This window comes from Pristiophorus japonicus, chromosome 4 (genome assembly GCF_044704955.1).
Source record: "Pristiophorus japonicus isolate sPriJap1 chromosome 4, sPriJap1.hap1, whole genome shotgun sequence".
In the NCBI taxonomy this organism is placed as follows: Eukaryota; Metazoa; Chordata; class Chondrichthyes; family Pristiophoridae; genus Pristiophorus; species Pristiophorus japonicus.
In genome coordinates this window covers 169,297,191-169,322,546 of record NC_091980.1, presented here as the reverse complement: position 1 = coordinate 169,322,546, position 25,356 = coordinate 169,297,191, and the positions used below count along the sequence as shown (strand labels likewise).

Here is a 25,356-nt window from a genome sequence, read left to right as displayed (position 1 = left end):
TAATCTCCCTCAATAGACAATGGGATAATCTCCCTCAATAGATGATGGAATAATCTCCTTCAATAGACAATGGGATAATCTCCCTCAATAGACAATAGGATAATCTCCCTCAATAGACGATGGGATAATCTCCTTCAATAGACGATGGGATACTCTCCCTCAATAGACAATAGGATAATCCCCCTCAATAGACAATGGGATAATCTCTCTCAATAGATGATGGGATAATCTCCCTCAATAGCCAATGGGATATTCTCCCTCAATAGACAATGGGATAATCCACCTCAATAGACGATGGGATAATCTCCCTCAATAGACAATGGGATAATCCCCCTCAATAGACGATGTGATAATCTCCCTCAGTAGACAATGGGATAATCTCCCTCAATAGATGATGGGATAAACTCCCTCAATAGCCAATGTGATAATCCCCATCAATAGACGATGAGATAATCTCCCTCAATAGACTAAGGGATAGTCTCCCTCAATAAATGGGATAATCTCCCTCAATAGACAATGGGATATTTCTCCCTCAATAGACAATGGGATAATCTCCTTTAATCGACAATGGGATAATCTCCGTCAATAGACGATGGGACAATCTCCCTCAATAGATGATGGGATAATCTCCCTCAATAAACTAAGTGATAGTCTCCCTCAATAAATGGGATGATCTCCCTCAATAGACAATGGGATAATTCTCCCTCAATAGACAATGGGATAATCTCCTTCAATAGACAATGGGATAATCTCCCTCAATAGACGATGGGATAATCTCCTTCAATAGACGATGGGATAATCTCCTTCAATAGACGATGGGATAATCTCCCCCAATAGACAATGGGATAATCTCCTTCAATAGACGATGGGATAATCCCCCTCAATAGACAATAGGATAATCTCCGTCAATAGATGGTGGGATAATCTCCCCCAATAGACAATGGGATAATCTCCTTCAATAGACGATGGGATAATCCCCCTCAATAGACAATGGGATAATCTCCCTCAATAGACGATGGGATAATCTCCCTCAATAGACGATGGGATAATCTCCCTCAATAGACGATGGCATAATCTTCCTCAATAGATGATGGGATAATCTCCCTCAATAGAGGATGGGATAATCTCCTTCAATAGATGATGAGATAATCTCCCTCAATAGACAATGGGATAATCTCCCTCAATAGACGATGGGATAATCTCCTTCAATAGACGATGGGATAATCTCCTTCAATAGACGATGGGATAATCACCCTCAATTCAATAGACGATGGGATAATCTCCTTCAATAGACGATGGGATAATCTCCCTCAATAGACAATGGGATAATCTCCCTCAATAGACGATGGGATAATCTCCCTCAATAGACGATGGGATAATCTCCTTCAATAGACATTGGGATAATATCCCTCAATAGACGATGGGATAATCTCCTTCAATAGACAATGGGATAATCTCCCTCAATAGACGATGGGATAATCTCCTTCAATAGACTGGGATAATCTCCCTCAATAGACAATGGGATAATCTCCTTCAATCGACGATGGGATAATCTCCCTCAATAGACTATGGCATAATCCCCCTCAATAGACGATCAGACGATGGGATAATCTCCCTCAATAGACGATGGGATAAACTCCCTCAATAGACGATGGGATAATCTCCCTCAATGGACGATGGGATAATCTCCCTCAATAGACGATGGGATAATCTCCCTCAATAGACGATGGGATAATCTCCTTCAATAGACAATGGGATAATCTCCCTCAATAGACGATGGGATAATCTCCTTCAATAGACGATGGGATAATCTCCTTTAATAGACGATGGGATAATCACCCACAATAGACGATGGGATAATCTCCTTCAATAGACGATGGGATAATCTCCTTCGATAGACAATGGGATAATCTCCCTCAATAGACGATGGGATAATCTCCTTCAATAGACGATGGGATAATCTCCTTTAATAGACGATGGGATAATCACCCACAATAGACGATGGGATAATCTCCTTCAATAGACAATGGGATAATCACCCACAATAGACAATGGGATAATCTCCCTCAATCGACGATGGGATAATCACCCACAATAGACAATGGGATAATCTCCCTCAATCGACAATGGGATAATCTCCCTCAATAGACGATGGGATAATCTCCCTCAATAGACGATGGGATAATCACCTTCAATAGACATTGGGATAATCTCCCTCAATAGACGATGGGATAATCTCCTTCAATAGACAATGGGATAATCTCCCTCAATAGACGATGGGATAATCTCCTTCAATAGACGATGGGATAATCTACCTCAATAGACGATGGGATAATCTCCTTCAATAGACGATGGGATAATCTCCCTCAATAGACAATGGGATAGTCTCCCTCAAAAATGAGATAATCTCCCTCAATAGACAATGGGATATTTCTCCCTCAATAGACAATGGGATAATCTCCCTCAATAGACAATGGGATAATCTCCCTCAATAGACGATGGGATAATCTCACTCAATAGACGATGGGATAATCTCCTTCAATAGACATTGGGATAATCTCCCTCAATAGACGATGGGATAATCTCCTTCAATAGACAATGGGATAATGTCCCTCAATTGACAATGGGATAATCTCCTTCAATAGACAATGGGATAATCCCCCTCAATTGACAATGGGATAATCTCCTTCAATAGACAATGGGATAATCTCCCTCAATAGACAATGGAATAATCTCCCTCAATAGACGATGTGATAATCGCCTTCAATAGACAATGGGATAATCTCCCTCAATAGACAATGGGATAATCCCCCTCAATAGACGATGGGATAATCTCCCTCATTAGACAATGGGATAATCTCCCTCAATAGACGATGAGATAATCTCCCTCATTAGACAATGGGATAATCTCCCTCAATAGACGATGGGATAATCTCCTTCAATAGACAATGGGATAATCTCCCTCAATAGACAATGGGATAATCTCCCTCAATAGATGATGCGATAATCTCCTTCAATAGTCAATGGGATAATCTCCCTCAATAGACAATGGGATAATCTCCCTCAATAGATGATGGAATAATCTCCTTCAATAGACAATGGGATAATCTCCCTCAATAGACAATGGGATAATCTCCCTCAATAGACGATGGGATAATCTCCTTCAATAGACGATGGGATACTCTCCCTCAATGGACAATAGGATAATCCCCCTCAATAGACAATGGGATAATCTCTCTCAATAGATGATGGGATAATCTCCCTCAATAGCCAATGGGATATTCTCCCTCAATAGACAATGGGATAATCCACCTCAATAGACGATGGGATAATCTCCCTCAATAGACAATGGGATAATCCCCCTCAATAGACGATGGGATAATCTCCCTCAGTAGACAATGGGATAATCTCCCTCAATAGATGATGGGATAAACTCCCTCAATAGCCAATGTGATAATCCCCATCAATAGACGATGGGATAATCTCTCTCAATAGACTAAGTGGTAGTCTCCCTCAATAAATGGGATAATCTCCCTCAATAGACAATGGGATATTTCTCCCTCAATAGATGATGGAATAATCTCCTTCAATAGACAATGGGATAATCTCCCTCAATAGACAATGGGATAATCTCCCTCAATAGACGATGGGATAATCTCCTTCAATAGACGATGGGAAACTCTCCCTCAATGGACAATAGGATAATCCCCCTCAATAGACAATGGGATAATCTCTCTCAATAGATGATGGGATAATCTCCCTCAATAGCCAATGGGATATTCTCCCTCAATAGACAATGGGATAATCCACCTCAATAGACGATGGGATAATCTCCCTCAATAGACAATGGGATAATCCCCCTCAATAGACGATGGGATAATCTCCCTCAGTAGACAATGGGATAATCTCCCTCAATAGATGATGGGATAAACTCCCTCAATAGCCAATGTGATAATCCCCATCAATAGACGATGGGATAATCTCTCTCAATAGACTAAGGGTAGTCTCCCTCAATAAATGGGATAATCTCCCTCAATAGACAATGGGATATTTCTCCCTCAATAGACAATGGGATAATCTCCTTTAATCGACAATGGGATAATCTCCGTCAATAGACGATGGGACAATCTCCCTCAATAGATGATGGGATAATCTCCCTCAATAGACTAAGTGATAGTCTCCCTCAATAAATGGGATGATCTCCCTCAATAGACAATGGGATAATTCTCCCTCAATAGACAATGGGATAATCTCCTTCAATAGACGATGGGATAATCTCCTTCAATAGACGATGGGATAATCACCCTCAATTCAATAGACGATAGGATAATCTCCTTCAATAGACGATGGGATAATCTCCCTCAATAGACAATGGGATAATCTCCCTCAATAGACGATGGGATAATCTCCCTCAATAGACGATGGGATAATCTCCTTCAATAGACATTGGGATAATATCCCTCAATAGACGATGGGATAATCTCCTTCAATAGACAATGGGATAATCTCCCTCAATAGACGATGGGATAATCTCCTTCAATAGACGATGGGATAATCTCCCTCAATAGACAATGGGATAATCTCCTTCAATAGACGATGGGATAATCTCCCTCAATAGACAATGGGATAATCCCCCTCAATAGACGATGGGCTAATCTCCCTCAATAGACAATGGGATAATCTGCCTCAATAGATGATGGGATAATCTCCCTCAATAGCCAATGTGATAATCTCCGTCAATAGACGATGGGATAATCTCCCTCAATAGATGATGGGATAATCTCCCTCAATAGACGAAGGGATAGTCTCCCTCAAAAATGGGATAATCTCCCTCAATAGACAATGGGATATTTCTCCCTCAATAGACGATGTGATAATCTTCCTCAATAGACAATGGGATAATCTCCCTCAAGAGACAATGGGATAATCTCACTCAATAGACAATGGGATAATCTCCTTCAATAGACAATGGGATAATCTCACTCAATAGACAATGGGATAATCTCACTCAATAGACATTGGGATAATCTCCTTCAATCGACAATGGGATAATCTCCGTCAGTAGACAATGGAATAATCTCCCTCAATAGACAAAGGGATAATCTCCCTCAATAGACGATCAGATAATCTCCCTCAATAGACAATGGACTAATCTCCTTCAATAGACAATGGGATAATCTCGCTCAATAGACAATGGGATAATCTCCCTCAATAGACGATGGGATAATCTCCCTCAACAGACGATGGGATTATCTCCTTAAATAGACATTGGGATAATCTCCCTCAATGGACGATGGGATAATCTCCTTCAATAGACAATGGGATAATCTCCCTCAATTGACAATGGGATAATCTCCTTCAATTGACAATGGGATAATCCCCCTCAATTGACAATGGGATAATCTCCTTCAATAAACAATGAGATAATCTCCCAATACACAATGGAATAATCTCCCTCAATAGACGATGTGATAATCTCCTTCAATAGACAATGGGATAATCTCCCTCAATAGACAATGGGATAATCCCCCACAATAGACGATGGGATAATCTCCCTCATTAAACAATGGGATAATCTCCATCAATAGACGATGTGATAATCTCCTTCAATAGACAATGGGATAATCTCCCTCAATAGACAATGGGATAATCTCGCTCAATAGACGATGCGATAATCTCCTTCAATAGTCAATGGGATAATCTCCCTCAATAGACAATGGGATAATCTCCATCAATAGACGATGGGATACTCTCCCTCAATAGACAATAGGATAATCCCCCTCAATAGACAATGGGATAATCTCTCTCAATAGATGATGGGATAATCTCCCTCAATAGCCAATGGGACAATCTCCGTCAATAGACGATGGGATAATCTCCCTCAATAGATGGTGGGATAATCTCCCTCAATAGACTAAGGGATAGTCTCCCTCAATAAATGGGATAATCTCCCTCAATAGACAATGGGATAATCTCCTTCAATAGACAATGGGATATTCTCCCTCAATAGACAATGGGATAATCCACCTCAATAGACGATGGGATAATCTCCCTCAATAGACAATGGGATAATCCCCCTCAATAGACGATGGGATAATCTCCCTCAGTAGACAATGGGATAATCTCCCTCAATAGATGATGGGATAAACTCCCTCAATAGCCAATGTGATAATCCCCATCAATAGACGATGGGATAATCTCCCTCAATAGACTAAGGGATAGCCTCCCTCAATAAATGGGATAATCTCCCTCAATAGACAATGGGATATTTCTCCCTCAATAGACAATGGGATAATCTCCTTTAATCGACAATGGGATAATCTCCGTCAATGGACGATGGGACAATCTCCCTCAATAGATGATGGGATAATCTCCCTCAATAGACAATGTGATAATCTCCCTCAATAGACGATCGGATAATCTCCCTCAATAGACAATGGACTAATCTCCTTCAATAGACAATGGGATAATCTCCGTCAATTGACAATGGGATAATCTCCTTTAAGAGACAATGGGATAATCTCACTCAATAGACAATGGGATAATCTCGCTCAATAGACAATGGGATAATCTCCCTCAATAGACGATGGGATAATCTCCCTCAATAGACGATGGGAAAATCTCCTTAAATAGACATTGGGATAATCTCCCTCAATAGACGATGGGATAATCTCCTTCAATAGACAATGGGATAATCTCCCTCAATTGACAATGGGATAATCTCCTTCAATTGACAATGGGATAATCCCCCTCAATTGACAATGGGATAATCTCCTTCAATAGACAATGGGATAATCTCCCTCAATAGACAATGGAATAATCTCCCTCAATAGACGATGTGATAATCTCCTTCAATAGACAATGGGATAATCTCCCTCAATAGACAATGGGATAATCCCCCTCAATAGACGATGGGATAATCTCCCTCATTAGACAATGGGATAATCTCCCTCAATAGACAATGGGATAATCTCCCTCAATAGACGATGCGATAATCTCCTTCAATAGTCAATGGGATAATCTCCTTCAATTGACAATGGGATAATCTCCTTCAATAGACAGTGGGATAATCTCCCTCAATAGACAATGGAATAATCTCCCTCAATAGATGATGGGATAATCTCCTTCAATAGACAATGGGATAATCTCCTTCAATAGACGATGGGATAATCTCCTTCAATAGACGATGGGATAATCACCCTCAATAGACGATGAGATAATCTCCTTCAATAGACAATGGGATAATCTCCTTCAATAGACGATGGGATAATCTCCCTCAATAGACAATGGGATAATCTCCCTCAATAGACAATGGGATAATCTCCCTCAATAAACGAGAGGATAATCTCCTTCAATGGACATTGGGATAATCTCCCTCAATAGATGATGGGATAATCTCCTTCAATAGAAAATGGGATAATCTCCCTCAATAGACGATGGGATAATCTCCTTCAATAGACGATGGGATAATCTTCCTCAATAGACAATGGAATAATCTCCCTCAATAGACAATGGGATAATCCCCCTCAATAGACGATGGGATAATCTCCTTCAATAGACAATGGACTAATCTCCTTCAATAGACAATGGGATTATCTCCGTCAATTGACAATGGGATAATCTCCTTCAATAGACAATGAGATAATCTCACTCAATAGACAATGGGATAATCTCGCTCAATAGACAATGGGATAATCTCCCTCAATAGACGATGGGATAATCTCCCTCATTAGACAATGGGATAATCTCCCTCAATAGACGATGGGATAATCTCCTTCAATAGACAATGGGATAATCTCCCTCAATAGACAATGGGATAATCTCCCTCAATAGACGATGCGATAATCTCCTTCAATAGTCAATGGGATAATCTCCCTCAATAGACAATTGGATAATCTCCTTCAATAGACAATGGGATAATCTCCCTCAATAGACAATGGGATAATCTCCTTCAATAGACGATGGGATAATCTTCCTCAATAGACAATCGAATAATTTCCCTCAATAGACGATGTGATAATCTCCTTCAATAGACAATGGGATAATCTCCCTCAATAGACAATGGGATAATCCCCCTCAATAGACGATGGGATAATCTCCCTCATTAGACAATGGGATAATCTCCCTCAATAGACGATGGGATAATCTCCTTCAATAGACAATGGGATAATCTCCCTCAATAGACAATGGGATAATCTCCCTCAATAGACGATGCGATAATCTCCTTCAATAGTCAATGGGATAATCTCCCTCAATAGACAATGGGATAATCTCCTTCAATAGACAATGGGATAATCTCCCTCAATATACAATGGGATAATCTCCCTCAGTAGATGGTGGGATAATCTCCTTCAATAGACAATGGGATAATCTCCCTCAATAGACAATGGGATAATCTCCCTCAATAGACGATGGGATAATCTCCTTCAATAGACGATGGGATACTCTCCCTCAATAGACAATAGGATAATCCCCCTCAATAGACAATGCGATAATCTCTCTCAATAGATGATGGGATAATCTCCCTCAATAGCCAATGGGATAATCTCCGTCAATAGACGATGGGATAATCTCCCTCAGTAGATCATGGGATAATCTCCCTCAATAGACTAAGGGATAGTCTCCTTCAATAAATGGGATAATCTCCCTCAATAGACGATGGGATAATCTCGCTCAGTAGACAATGGGATAATCTCCCTCAATAGATGATGGGATAATCTCCCTCAATAGACGATGGGATAATCTCCTTCAATAGACGATGGGATAATCTCCCTCAATAGACAATGGGATAATCTTCTTCAATAGACGATGGGATAATCTCCCTCAATAGACAATGGGATAATCCCCCTCAATAGACGATGGGATAATCTCCCTCAATAGCCAATGTGATAATCTCCGTCAATGGACGATGGGATAATCTCCCTCAATAGATGATTGTATAATCTCCCTCAATAGACTAAGGGATAGTCTCCCTCAAAAATGGGATAATCTCCCTCAATAGACAATGGGATAATCTCACTCAATAGACAATGGGATAATCTCCTTCAATAAACAATGGGATAATCTCCCTCAATAGACAATAGGATAATCTCCTTCAATCGACAATGGGATAATCTCCCTCAGTAGACAATGGAATAATCTCCCTCAAGAGACAATGGGATAATCTCCCTCAATAGACGATGGGATAATCTCCCTCATTAGACAATGGGATAATCTCCCTCAATAGACGATGGGATAATCTCCTTCAATAGACAGTGGGATAATCTCCCTCAATAGACAATGGAATAATCTCCCTCAATAGATGATGGGATAATCTCCTTCAATAGACAATGGGATAATCTCCTTCAATAGACGATGGGATAATCTCCTTCAATAGACGATGGGATAATCACCCTCAATAGACGATGAGATAATCTCCTTCAATAGACAATGGGATAATCTCCTTCAATAGACGATGGGATAATCTCCCTCAATAGACAATGGGATAATCTCCCTCAATAGACAATGGGATAATCTCCCTCAATAAACGAGAGGATAATCTCCTTCAATAGACATTGGGATAATCTCCCTCAATAGATGATGGGATAATCTCCTTCAATAGAAAATGGGATAATCTCCCTCAATAGACGATGGGATAATCTCCTTCAATAGACGATGGGATAATCTTCCTCAATAGACAATGGAATAATCTCCCTCAATAGACAATGGGATAATCCCCCTCAATAGACGATGGGATAATCTCCTTCAATAGACAATGGACTAATCTCCTTCAATAGACAATGGGATTATCTCCGTCAATTGACAATGGGATAATCTCCTTCAATAGACAATGAGATAATCTCACTCAATAGACAATGGGATAATCTCGCTCAATAGACAATGGGATAATCTCCCTCAATAGACGATGGGATAATCTCCCTCATTAGACAATGGGATAATCTCCCTCAATAGACGATGGGATAATCTCCTTCAATAGACAATGGGATAATCTCCCTCAATAGACAATGGGATAATCTCCCTCAATAGACGATGCGATAATCTCCTTCAATAGTCAATGGGATAATCTCCCTCAATAGACAATTGGATAATCTCCTTCAATAGACAATGGGATAATCTCCCTCAATAGACAATGGGATAATCTCCTTCAATAGATGATGGGATAATCTTCCTCAATAGACAATGGAATAATTTCCCTCAATAGACGATGTGATAATCTCCTTCAATAGACAATGGGATAATCTCCCTCAATAGACAATGGGATAATCCCCCTCAATAGACGATGGGATAATCTCCCTCATTAGACAATGGGATAATCTCCCTCAATAGACGATGGGATAATCTCCTTCAATAGACAATGGGATAATCTCCCTCAATAGACAATGGGATAATCTCCCTCAATAGACGATGCGATAATCTCCTTCAATAGTCAATGGGATAATCTCCCTCAATAGACAATGGGATAATCTCCTTCAATAGACAATGGGATAATCTCCCTCAATATACAATGGGATAATCTCCCTCAGTAGATGGTGGGATAATCTCCTTCAATAGACAATGGGATAATCTCCCTCAATAGACAATGGGATAATCTCCCTCAATAGACGATGGGATAATCTCCTTCAATAGACGATGGGATACTCTCCCTCAATAGACAATAGGATAATCCCCCTCAATAGACAATGCGATAATCTCTCTCAATAGATGATGGGATAATCTCCCTCAATAGCCAATGGGATAATCTCCGTCAATAGACGATGGGATAATCTCCCTCAGTAGATCATGGGATAATCTCCCTCAATAGACTAAGGGATAGTCTCCTTCAATAAATGGGATAATCTCCCTCAATAGACGATGGGATAATCTCGCTCAGTAGACAATGGGATAATCTCCCTCAATAGATGATGGGATAATCTCCCTCAATAGACGATGGGATAATCTCCTTCAATAGACGATGGGATAATCTCCCTCAATAGACAATGGGATAATCTTCTTCAATAGACGATGGGATAATCTCCCTCAATAGACAATGGGATAATCCCCCTCAATAGACGATGGGATAATCTCCCTCAATAGCCAATGTGATAATCTCCGTCAATGGACGATGGGATAATCTCCCTCAATAGATGATTGTATAATCTCCCTCAATAGACTAAGGGATAGTCTCCCTCAAAAATGGGATAATCTCCCTCAATAGACAATGGGATAATCTCACTCAATAGACAATGGGATAATCTCCCTCAATTGACAATGGGATAATCTCCTTCAATTGACAATGGGATAATCCCCCTCAATTGACAATGGGATAATCTCCTTCAATAAACAATGAGATAATCTCCCAATACACAATGGAATAATCTCCCTCAATAGACGATGTGATAATCTCCTTCAATAGACAATGGGATAATCTCCCTCAATAGACAATGGGATAATCCCCCACAATAGACGATGGGATAATCTCCCTCATTAAACAATGGGATAATCTCCATCAATAGACGATGTGATAATCTCCTTCAATAGACAATGGGATAATCTCCCTCAATAGACAATGGGATAATCTCGCTCAATAGACGATGCGATAATCTCCTTCAATAGTCAATGGGATAATCTCCCTCAATAGACAATGGGATAATCTCCATCAATAGACGATGGGATACTCTCCCTCAATAGACAATAGGATAATCCCCCTCAATAGACAATGGGATAATCTCTCTCAATAGATGATGGGATAATCTCCCTCAATAGCCAATGGGACAATCTCCGTCAATAGACGATGGGATAATCTCCCTCAATAGATGGTGGGATAATCTCCCTCAATAGACTAAGGGATAGTCTCCCTCAATAAATGGGATAATCTCCCTCAATAGACAATGGGATAATCTCCTTCAATAGACAATGGGATATTCTCCCTCAATAGACAATGGGATAATCCACCTCAATAGACGATGGGATAATCTCCCTCAATAGACAATGGGATAATCCCCCTCAATAGACGATGGGATAATCTCCCTCAGTAGACAATGGGATAATCTCCCTCAATAGATGATGGGATAAACTCCCTCAATAGCCAATGTGATAATCCCCATCAATAGACGATGGGATAATCTCCCTCAATAGACTAAGGGATAGCCTCCCTCAATAAATGGGATAATCTCCCTCAATAGACAATGGGATATTTCTCCCTCAATAGACAATGGGATAATCTCCTTTAATCGACAATGGGATAATCTCCGTCAATGGACGATGGGACAATCTCCCTCAATAGATGATGGGATAATCTCCCTCAATAGACAATGTGATAATCTCCCTCAATAGACGATCGGATAATCTCCCTCAATAGACAATGGACTAATCTCCTTCAATAGACAATGGGATAATCTCCGTCAATTGACAATGGGATAATCTCCTTTAAGAGACAATGGGATAATCTCACTCAATAGACAATGGGATAATCTCGCTCAATAGACAATGGGATAATCTCCCTCAATAGACGATGGGATAATCTCCCTCAATAGACGATGGGAAAATCTCCTTAAATAGACATTGGGATAATCTCCCTCAATAGACGATGGGATAATCTCCTTCAATAGACAATGGGATAATCTCCCTCAATTGACAATGGGATAATCTCCTTCAATTGACAATGGGATAATCCCCCTCAATTGACAATGGGATAATCTCCTTCAATAGACAATGGGATAATCTCCCTCAATAGACAATGGAATAATCTCCCTCAATAGACGATGTGATAATCTCCTTCAATAGACAATGGGATAATCTCCCTCAATAGACAATGGGATAATCCCCCTCAATAGACGATGGGATAATCTCCCTCATTAGACAATGGGATAATCTCCCTCAATAGACAATGGGATAATCTCCCTCAATAGACGATGCGATAATCTCCTTCAATAGTCAATGGGATAATCTCCTTCAATTGACAATGGGATAATCTCCTTCAATAGACAGTGGGATAATCTCACTCAATAGACAATGGAATAATCTCCCTCAATAGATGATGGGATAATCTCCTTCAATAGACAATGGGATAATCTCCTTCAATAGACGATGGGATAATCTCCTTCAATAGACGATGGGATAATCACCCTCAATAGACGATGAGATAATCTCCTTCAATAGACAATGGGATAATCTCCTTCAATAGACGATGGGATAATCTCCCTCAATAGACAATGGGATAATCTCCCTCAATAGACAATGGGATAATCTCCCTCAATAAACGAGAGGATAATCTCCTTCAATGGACATTGGGATAATCTCCCTCAATAGATGATGGGATAATCTCCTTCAATAGAAAATGGGATAATCTCCCTCAATAGACGATGGGATAATCTCCTTCAATAGACGATGGGATAATCTTCCTCAATAGACAATGGAATAATCTCCCTCAATAGACAATGGGATAATCCCCCTCAATAGACGATGGGATAATCTCCTTCAATAGACAATGGACTAATCTCCTTCAATAGACAATGGGATTATCTCCGTCAATTGACAATGGGATAATCTCCTTCAATAGACAATGAGATAATCTCACTCAATAGACAATGGGATAATCTCGCTCAATAGACAATGGGATAATCTCCCTCAATAGACGATGGGATAATCTCCCTCATTAGACAATGGGATAATCTCCCTCAATAGACGATGGGATAATCTCCTTCAATAGACAATGGGATAATCTCCCTCAATAGACAATGGGATAATCTCCCTCAATAGACGATGCGATAATCTCCTTCAATAGTCAATGGGATAATCTCCCTCAATAGACAATTGGATAATCTCCTTCAATAGACAATGGGATAATCTCCCTCAATAGACAATGGGATAATCTCCTTCAATAGACGATGGGATAATCTTCCTCAATAGACAATCGAATAATTTCCCTCAATAGACGATGTGATAATCTCCTTCAATAGACAATGGGATAATCTCCCTCAATAGACAATGGGATAATCCCCCTCAATAGACGATGGGATAATCTCCCTCATTAGACAATGGGATAATCTCCCTCAATAGACGATGGGATAATCTCCTTCAATAGACAATGGGATAATCTCCCTCAATAGACAATGGGATAATCTCCCTCAATAGACGATGCGATAATCTCCTTCAATAGTCAATGGGATAATCTCCCTCAATAGACAATGGGATAATCTCCTTCAATAGACAATGGGATAATCTCCCTCAATATACAATGGGATAATCTCCCTCAGTAGATGGTGGGATAATCTCCTTCAATAGACAATGGGATAATCTCCCTCAATAGACAATGGGATAATCTCCCTCAATAGACGATGGGATAATCTCCTTCAATAGACGATGGGATACTCTCCCTCAATAGACAATAGGATAATCCCCCTCAATAGACAATGCGATAATCTCTCTCAATAGATGATGGGATAATCTCCCTCAATAGCCAATGGGATAATCTCCGTCAATAGACGATGGGATAATCTCCCTCAGTAGATCATGGGATAATCTCCCTCAATAGACTAAGGGATAGTCTCCTTCAATAAATGGGATAATCTCCCTCAATAGACGATGGGATAATCTCGCTCAGTAGACAATGGGATAATCTCCCTCAATAGATGATGGGATAATCTCCCTCAATAGACGATGGGATAATCTCCTTCAATAGACGATGGGATAATCTCCCTCAATAGACAATGGGATAATCTTCTTCAATAGACGATGGGATAATCTCCCTCAATAGACAATGGGATAATCCCCCTCAATAGACGATGGGATAATCTCCCTCAATAGCCAATGTGATAATCTCCGTCAATGGACGATGGGATAATCTCCCTCAATAGATGATTGTATAATCTCCCTCAATAGACTAAGGGATAGTCTCCCTCAAAAATGGGATAATCTCCCTCAATAGACAATGGGATAATCTCACTCAATAGACAATGGGATAATCTCCTTCAATAAACAATGGGATAATCTCCCTCAATAGACAATAGGATAATCTCCTTCAATCGACAATGGGATAATCTCCCTCAGTAGACAATGGAATAATCTCCCTCAAGAGACAATGGGATAATCTCCCTCAATAGACGATGGGATAATCTCCCTCATTAGACAATGGGATAATCTCCCTCAATAGACGATGGGATAATCTCCTTCAATAGACAGTGGGATAATCTCCCTCAATAGACAATGGAATAATCTCCCTCAATAGATGATGGGATAATCTCCTTCAATAGACAATGGGATAATCTCCTTCAATAGACGATGGGATAATCTCCTTCAATAGACGATGGGATAATCACCCTCAATAGACGATGAGATAATCTCCTTCAATAGACAATGGGATAATCTCCTTCAATAGACGATGGGATAATCTCCCTCAATAGACAATGGGATAATCTCCCTCAATAGACAATGGGATAATCTCCCTCAATAAACGAGAGGATAATCTCCTTCAATAGACATTGGGATAATCTCCCTCAATAGATGATGGGATAATCTCCTTCAATAGAAAATGGGATAATCTCCCTCAATAGACGATGGGATAATCTCCTTCAATAGACGATGGGATAATCTTCCTCAATAGACAATGGAATAATCTCCCTCAATAGACAATGGGATAATCCCCCTCAATAGACGATGGGATAATCTCCTTCAATAGACAATGGACTAATCTCCTTCAATAGACAATGGGATTATCTCCGTCAATTGACAATGGGATAATCTCCTTCAATAGACAATGAGATAATCTCACTCAATAGACAATGGGATAATCTCGCTCAATAGACAATGGGATAATCTCCCTCAATAGACGATGGGATAATCTCCCTCATTAGACAATGGGATAATCTCCCTCAATAGACGATGGGATAATCTCCTTCAATAGACAATGGGATAATCTCCCTCAATAGACAATGGGATAATCTCCCTCAATAGACGATGCGATAATCTCCTTCAATAGTCAATGGGATAATCTCCCTCAATAGACAATTGGATAATCTCCTTCAATAGACAATGGGATAATCTCCCTCAATAGACAATGGGATAATCTCCTTCAATAGATGATGGGATAATCTTCCTCAATAGACAATGGAATAATTTCCCTCAATAGACGATGTGATAATCTCCTTCAATAGACAATGGGATAATCTCCCTCAATAGACAATGGGATAATCCCCCTCAATAGACGATGGGATAATCTCCCTCATTAGACAATGGGATAATCTCCCTCAATAGACGATGGGATAATCTCCTTCAATAGACAATGGGATAATCTCCCTCAATAGACAATGGGATAATCTCCCTCAATAGACGATGCGATAATCTCCTTCAATAGTCAATGGGATAATCTCCCTCAATAGACAATGGGATAATCTCCTTCAATAGACAATGGGATAATCTCCCTCAATATACAATGGGATAATCTCCCTCAGTAGATGGTGGGATAATCTCCTTCAATAGACAATGGGATAATCTCCCTCAATAGACAATGGGATAATCTCCCTCAATAGACGATGGGATAATCTCCTTCAATAGACGATGGGATACTCTCCCTCAATAGACAATAGGATAATCCCCCTCAATAGACAATGCGATAATCTCTCTCAATAGATGATGGGATAATCTCCCTCAATAGCCAATGGGATAATCTCCGTCAATAGACGATGGGATAATCTCCCTCAGTAGATCATGGGATAATCTCCCTCAATAGACTAAGGGATAGTCTCCTTCAATAAATGGGATAATCTCCCTCAATAGACGATGGGATAATCTCGCTCAGTAGACAATGGGATAATCTCCCTCAATAGATGATGGGATAATCTCCCTCAATAGACGATGGGATAATCTCCTTCAATAGACGATGGGATAATCTCCCTCAATAGACAATGGGATAATCTTCTTCAATAGACGATGGGATAATCTCCCTCAATAGACAATGGGATAATCCCCCTCAATAGACGATGGGATAATCTCCCTCAATAGCCAATGTGATAATCTCCGTCAATGGACGATGGGATAATCTCCCTCAATAGATGATTGTATAATCTCCCTCAATAGACTAAGGGATAGTCTCCCTCAAAAATGGGATAATCTCCCTCAATAGACAATGGGATAATCTCACTCAATAGACAATGGGATAATCTCCTTCAATAAACAATGGGATAATCTCCCTCAATAGACAATAGGATAATCTCCTTCAATAGACAATGGGATAATCTCCCTCAATAGACAATGGAATAATCTCCCTCAATAGACGATGTGATAATCTCCTTCAATAGACAATGGGATAATCTCCCTCAATAGACAATGGGATAATCTCCCTCAATAGACGATGCGATAATCTCCTTTCATAGTCAATGGGATAATCTCCCTCAATAGACAATGGGATAATCTCCTTTAATCGACGATGGGATAATCTCCTTCAATAGACAATGGGATAATCTCCTTCAATAGACAATGGGATAATCTCCCTCAATAGACAATGGGATAATCTCCCTCAATAGACGATGGGATAATCTCCTTCAATAGACAATGGGATAATCTCCCTCAATAGATAGTGGGATCATCTCCCTCAATAGACGATGGGATAATCTCCTTCAATAGAGAATGGGATAATCTCCCTCAATAGACAATGGGATCATCTCCCTCAATAGACGATGGGATAATCTCCTTCAATAGATGATGGGATACTCTCCCTCAATAGACAATAGGATAATCCCCCTCAATAGACAATGGGATAATCTCTCTCAATAGATGATGGGATAATCTCCCTCAATAGACAATGGGATAATCCCCCTCAATAGACGATGGGATAATCTCCCTCAATAGACAATGGGATAATCTCCCTCAATAGATGATGGGATAATCTACCTCAATAGCCAATGTGATAATCTCCGTCAATAGTCGATGGGATAATCTCCCTCAATAGGTGATGGGATAATCTCCCTCAATAGACTAAGGAATAGTCTCCCTCAATAAATGGGATAATCTCCCTCAATAGACAATGGGATATTTCTCCCTCAATAGACAATGGGATAATCTCCTTTAATCGACGATGGGATAATCTCCCTCAATAGACAATGGGATAATCTCCCTCAATAGACGATGGGATCATCTCCCTCAATAGACAATGGGATAATCTCACTCAATGGACAATGGGATCATCTCCCTCAATAGACAATGGGATAATCTCACTCAACGGACAATGGGATCATCTCCCTCAATAGACAATGGGATAATCTCACTCAATAGACGATAGGATAATCTCCCTCAATAGACAATGGGATAATATCCCTCAATAGACGATGGGATTATCTCCCTCAAACGACAATGGGATAATCTCACTCAACAGTCAATGGGATAATCTCCTTCAATAGACAATGGGATAATCTCCCTCAACAGACAATGGGATAATCCCCCTCAATAGACGATGGGATAATCCCCCTCAATAGACGATGGGATAATCTCCCTCAATAGACAATGGGATAATCTCCCTCAATAGACGATGGGATAATGACACAAGAGATTATTGAACAAAATTATGCCTCATTGGACTGAATGAGGGCAGGGTAATATACTAGCATAGATTGAATGTTGGTTAATGGACAGAGCAGAGAGTCGGGATAAACGGGTCACTTTCAGGTTGGCAGGCTGTAACTAGTGGGGTGCCGCAAGGATCGGTGCTTGGGCCCCAGCTATTCACAATCTACATCAACGATTTTAATGAGGGGACCAAATGTAATATATCCGAGTTTGCTGATGATACAAAGCTAGGTAGGAATATAAGTTGTGAGGAGGATGCAGAGAGGCTTCAAGAGGATATAGACAGGGCTAAGTGAGTGGGCAATAACATGGCAAATGGAATATAATGCGGTGAAATGTGAAGTTATCCACTTTGGTAGGAAAAATAGAAAAGCAGAGTATTTTTTAAATGGTGAGAGGTTGGGACTGTTCTGGGTATCCTTCTACATGAATCACTGAAAGTTAACATGCAGGTACAGCAAACATTTAAGAGAGCAAATCATATGTTAGCCTTTATTACAAGAGGATTTGAGTATAAAAGTAAAGAGGGTCCTGGGGAGACCGCACCTGGAGTATTGTATACAGTTTTGCTCTCCTTATCTAAGGAAGGATATACTTGCCATTAAGGGAGTGTAATGAAGTTTATCAGACTGATTCCTGGGATGGGGGGATTCTCTTATGAGGAGAGATTGACCAGATTAGACCTATATTCTCTGGAGTTTGGAAGAATGAGAGGTGATCTGATTGAAAAATAGAAAATTCATACAGGGCTAGACAAGGTAGACGCAGGGAGGATGTTTCCTCTAGCTGAGGAGTCTGGAACCGGGGGTCACAGTACCAGAAGAAGGGGTCGGCCATTTAGGACTGAGGTGAGAAGAAACATCTTCACTGGTGAGTCTTTGGAAGAGGGCTGTGGAGGCTCAGTCGTTGAGTATATTCAAGACAGAGATCGATAGATTTTTGGATATTACGGGAATCAAGGGATATGGGGACAGTGCAGGAAAATGGAGTTGAGGTAGAAGATCAGCCATGATCTCATTGAATGGCGGAGCAGGCTCGAGGAGCCAAATGGCCCACTCCTGCTCCTGATTCTTATGTTCTTATGTTAATGTTGCTCAATAGAGACTGGGATAATCTTCCTCAATAGAAGCTGGGATAATTATGACTCTTAATCTCATTCACTCACCTTATTTTTGTTGAGGACCAAGCAGAAGACACAAGGGGATGGCACTGAACCCCAATCTGGCCAACGTCCCACAACCGGGCAGGCTGTGGAAGCAGGCCCAGAAACATTTTGGAACAGGTAGTCCATTGAGGGGCCACATGTGACGGGTTTTGGGCCACACATTATCAGCGGGACAGGAAGAGTGGGACTTTATAAACTCTCATGACTTCGGCTGCGTTATCTGACTGGTGATTAAGAATTTCAGCCCCTGGTAAAGCTCTAGGCTTCTTTAGGCAAGGTCCAGACTTTTCTCTAATGTCCTGCTAAGCCTTCAAACAATTGCTGGGTTAGATGTTCGTGCGACTTTGCTCTGATCGCTGCTGAATGTCCTGAGTGTCTATCGTTGTGTCTAACAGGTGTACCCAGAGGTGGAGGACAGTAATCGGGCATGCCTGCCTCCTGGCTCCTTCATTACCTGCTCATCCGACAACACGCTGCGAATCTGGAACACTGAGGGTTCCAGCACCCACGGGACCTCGCTACATCGGAATATGATCAGCAACGTAAGTGCACAAGAGACCTCTGTCAATGTGGCAGACCACAACAACAACTTATATTTATATAGCACCTTTAACGTAGGTGCTTCACAGGAGTATTATAAGGCAAAAAAATTGACACCGAGTCACATAAGGAGAAATTAGGGCAGGTGACCAAAAGCTTGGTCAAAGAGGTAGGTTTTAAGGAGCGTCTTAAAGAAGAAAAAAGAGGCGGAGCGCTTTAGGGAGGGAGTTCCAGAGCTTGGGGCCCAGGCAACAGAAGGCACGGCCACCGATGGTTGAGCGATTACAATGAGGGATGCTCAGGAGGGCAGAATTAGGGGAGCGCAGACATCTCGGGGGGTTGTGGGGCTGGAGGAGATTACAGAGATAGGGAGGGGCAAGGCCATGGAGGGATTTGTAAACAAGAATGAGAATTTTGAAATCGAGGCGTTGCTTAACCGGGAGCCAATGTAGATTAAGCCAGGTTACTGAGGCCCGAACCTTCATGGTCATTTCTCTGGTGCTAGCCCGCAAAGTGTTATATTTACTGAATTAAGTTTTGCCACTTGCCATGCTGGGATTTGAACTTGCGACCTTTGGATTCTTCATCCAGTACCATAGTCACTCGGCTGCTGTACTGTTAGAAATAACCTTTGTACAGCTATCGTTGGTCACTTTATTTAATTTATTCAGGTTCGGGTGCAAACCAATATGGTGGGTATATTGTGTTTAATCAGAGTTTAAGACAGAATATAACACATTAGTCATACAGCAAAAACATACGACCGTGACAAGTAGTTGATACCGATTCGATTGGACAGACGGTTGACACACGAGTAATTCTCTTCTTCCTATCGTCTAGAGCCTCCTTCTCTCTCTCTCTTTCTTTCGTCTGTGAGTACAAGCTGTCGGGAGATCACTTTTATTCTATTTTTAGGGGTGGGCTTGAACCGGGATATTGACAAGACCTTTTGACCTATAGAAATTTCCAATAAAACTTGCTATCCAATGCTATATCGAGTTCTTTGTCTTGATTCTTGTGTCAAAGCCCATCCTGAAGATGTCTCACGATTTTGGCCACATGCCCTTTTGTCTATACTTTCCCGAAGATGCTTTCCTGCGGAATTTGTTTCATCTTTCTCGCCCTATTCTCTTGGGTATAATCAGTATAAGTCCTTGTCCCCTACCCTTTGAACTATGAGTCCCAAAGCAGAGCTTTCTCACTCTAAACCAGCCGTTAACTTCTTTACGACGTGGCAACTGCCTGTGTTTACGCTAAATCCTACCAACATTCCTTCGCAAGCAACTCTGTTCAGCTAACTTCAAATCCTACCTTGGCATTATACATAAAATACATAAACAAGGTTCAAATCTTAACTTAAAAGCAACAGATAATCACTTAGCAACAGGGAGATTGTATAGTACATAATACTATACCCTCCCTGGAAACTGAAGCATTAGCATTTCTAAGCGTTTATCTGGTCCAAGGAGGCTTTCTGTCTGCAATGTGAACATAACCATTTAAACACAGCATTTTTTACATCACAGTTTTAATCGCATAACCATATTCATTTTTAGGCATCTTTAGTTTCTAACAGTACCCACAGAGTGAAGTCTCACCCGAGGGCCGAATGCCTTAGCTGCAATCACATGGGCCGGAGATTCAGCGATGACTTTAAGTTACCTACTGCTTCATATCCTCACTACACTTTGATTTTTTTCCCCTTAGAGGATTATTTCCTCTAATTCTTTATTTTATCTTCAGAGCCCCAAACTCCTCTGGGGCAGTCCAGAGCAAGGGGCCAGAACCTTTAATTCACATCTAGGCTGTTCAAAAATGATGTCAGGAAGCACCTCTTCACAAAAGGGCTAGTAGAAATACAGAACTCTCGTCCCCCCAGAAGCTGTTGGGGCTGGGGTCAATTGCAAATTTCAAAACTGAGATTGCTAGATTTTCATTCGGCAAGGGATGGAAGCAAGGTGGGTAGATGGAGCTAAGGTGCAAATCAGCCATGATTGAATTGAATGGTGGAAGAGGCTCGTGGGCCCAAATGTTCCGATTTGTTCCTACCCCATTTCCCATGGATGCACCCACAATGTTTTAAATGTCCTGCCCCCATCCAGCTTTGAACTGGCCAAATGGTGACCACCCTGAACTGGATTCACTCGATACTCTGGCCAATGATTCTCTCCTTCAATTAGACATTAAATGGAGGCCCGCCTGCCCTCTCAGGTAGACATAAAAGATCCCACGGCACTATTTTAAAGAAAAGCCATCGAGCTCTCCCAGTGTTCAATATTTATCCATCAACCAGCATCAATAAAACAGATTATCTGGTCATTAACTCCTTGCTGTTCGTGGGATCGTGCTATGCCCTGTTTCCTACATTCCAACAGTACAACACTTCTAAAGTACTTCATTGGCTATAAAGTGCTTTGGGACGTCCTGAGGTTCTGAACGGCGCTGTATAAATGCAAGTCTTCCTTTCATATTCTCATTCTTGCATCTTTCATATTCACATTCGCGCACACTCGTATATGTACAGACATGAACACACTCGTATATTTACAGACTTGAATACACTTGTGTATGTACAGACATGAACACACTTGTATATTTACAGACATGAACACACTTGTATGCATAAAGACTTGCACACAAAGTTGAGACCTGAAGATGTGTTTAATAACTTCTTCCTCAAAACCCAGGATTTGCTGAAGATTCTCTACATGGACTCCAACACTTCGACACTGCTGGATGTGGAGAACAGTTCTGCGGGCGGCTCCGACAAGCCGGATTCCCAAGCTGCTGAGATGAAGACTGGAATCAGAACGTTGTGTGTGAGCCCTGATGGACAGCATATGGCATCTGGTGATCGGGCTGGAACGCTGAGGTACACCACATCTAGAGAGGGCAGTTCCCGCTAACCTAAATCTGTCCCGGACTGTGTACACTGTACACCTCAGCACTGGGACAGGGAGATACCTCTGGTGTAATCAGCCCAGCACTGTGTGTGCACTGTACACCCCAGCACTGGGACAGTGAGATACCCCTGGTGTAATCAGCCCAGCACTGTGTGTGCACTGTACACCCCAGCACTGGGACAATGATCAGCCCAGCACTATGGGGTCAAGTTTCGGGCCGCGCCTAGAATGGTGCAGCCCCGCGAGCCACGCCTGATTTCTGCGCTCAAAACCGCGCCGAAAACTTACCTCGGTATTCTCCACTCCCTCAGGTCGATCCAGGCCCTCGACGCAGCGCAGCACAAGCAGTCAGGGGTGGAGCCAGGTCCTGTGCTAAAAACAGTGCCGGGACCTCTACACATGCGCATTACAGTGTGCGCACATGTACAGTAGCTCCAGGCGCCCGAGGCTGTGTGGGAGGGGCCTGAAGCACGCCGCCCCTAGCCCTGGCCGAATGGGCTCACTGGGCGGCGAAGATCGAACTGCATCTCCCTCCTCCAGCTCCTGCTCTGGCTCTGGCCGTGGCTCCGGCTCCGGCTCCCCCCCTTTCAGTTCACGCTCCCTCTGGCTCTCTCCCCCCCCCCCCACCCGCACCCCAGCTCCCGCTGCCCTCCCCCCTAGCTCCCGCTCCGCTCCCTCTTCACGTCTTCGGCGGGGCCCGCCCGCCCGGCATCTTGCTGGGGGCGGGCCCCGCCCGAAGTCTTCGGCCCGGCTTCTTCTCTTTGGCCGGGCCCGTTCAGCCTTCTCCCTCTCCCTCTCCTCTCCCCCCTTCCTCTCCTCTCTCCCTCCTCCCTCTCCTCTCCCCCTCCCTCCCTCTCCTCTCCCCCTCCCCCTCCCTCCCTCTTCTCCCCCCCTCCCTCTGCCCCCCCCCTCTCCTCTCCTCTCTCCCCCCTCCCTCTCCTCTCCTCCTCCCTCTCCTCTTCTCTCCCCCTCCCTCCCTCTCCTCTCCCTCTCCTCCTCCCCCCTCCCTCCCTCTCCTCTCCCTCCCTCTCCTCCCCCCCCACCCTCTGCCACCCCCTCTCCTCTCCTCTCCCCCTCCCTCTCCTCTCCCTCCTCCCTCTCCCCTCCCTCTCCTCTCCCCCTCCCTCCTCCCCTCTCCTCTCCCCCTGCCCACCCCTCTCCCTCTCCCCCCTCCCTCTCCTCTCTCTCCCCTCCCTCTCCTCTCCTCTCCCCCTCCCTCCCTCTCCTCCCCCCCTCCCTCCCTCTCCTCCCCACCTCCCTCCCTCCCTCTCCTCCTCCCCCTCCCTCCCTCTCCTCCCCCCTCCCTCCCTCTCCTCCCCCCCTCCCTCTGCCCCCCTCTCCCTCTCCCCCCCCCCTCCCCTCGCTGTCAGAAACACATACACACAGACAGAGAGAGAGACACACACTGACAGACAGACAGAGAGAGACACTGACAGAGACAGAGAGAGACACACACTGTTGGAGGGGAGGGCCGTCCCAGCACGCTGTTGGAGGGCTCCCGGTGCTGCAGTCGGTGAGTAGAAACTTAATATTTTATTTATTGATTTTTTAAAATGTTTTATTTTTTATTTTTACATTTTTTTTTGATTGATTTATTGGTTGATTTATTGATTCATTTATCATTTATTATTGATGATGGCTCTTTATTTGTAAAAGTGATGTGTTTCATGTTTCTAAACTTTCCCCCCATCTCTCTTCCTTATGCCTGATTTTCTAAAATGTAGACAAGGTTTTTCTGAGTGTACAAAAATCTACACTTACTCCATTCTAAGTTAGTTTGGAGTAAGTTTTCACTGCCTAAACTTTCAAAACAGGCGTAAGTGGCTGGACACACCCCCTTTTGAAAAAAAATCTGTTCCAAAATGAAACTGTTCTAACTGACTAGAACTGCAGCAAACTAAATGCCGAGAATTGCAATTTCTAAGATACTCCATTCTAAACCAGTTGCTCCAAAAAAATAGGAGCAACTCAGGCTGAAACTTGACCCCAATGTGTGCACTGTACACCCCAGCACTGGGACAGTGAGATACTCCTGGCTCAACAATCCAGCTCTGTGTACACTGTAATACCCTCTGTAATTCAGTCATTTTTGTACCAAACATGTAAATGATCTGAATGAAGTGACTCTGAATTAACAGGAGTAGTCTGTACCCTACACCGTACGTGTTTTTATTGAGACATCTACATGATTGGCTAAGGTCCACAGTGCAA

The 25,356-nt window shown here is 42.3% G+C and overlaps 1 protein-coding gene across 1 annotated transcript in view; it reads left to right on the top strand.

Annotated features, from left to right (window-relative positions):
* mapkbp1 (mitogen-activated protein kinase binding protein 1) overlaps window positions 1–25,356 on the top strand; it is a 284,611-nt gene that overhangs the window by 113,464 nt on the left and 145,791 nt on the right. Inside the window, exons 6-7 of the mRNA XM_070878826.1 lie at window positions 20,098–20,244; window positions 22,930–23,114. Of these exons, the coding sequence (XP_070734927.1) occupies window positions 20,098–20,244; window positions 22,930–23,114 (332 nt within the window). The remainder of the gene's footprint in view (window positions 1–20,097; window positions 20,245–22,929; window positions 23,115–25,356) is intronic.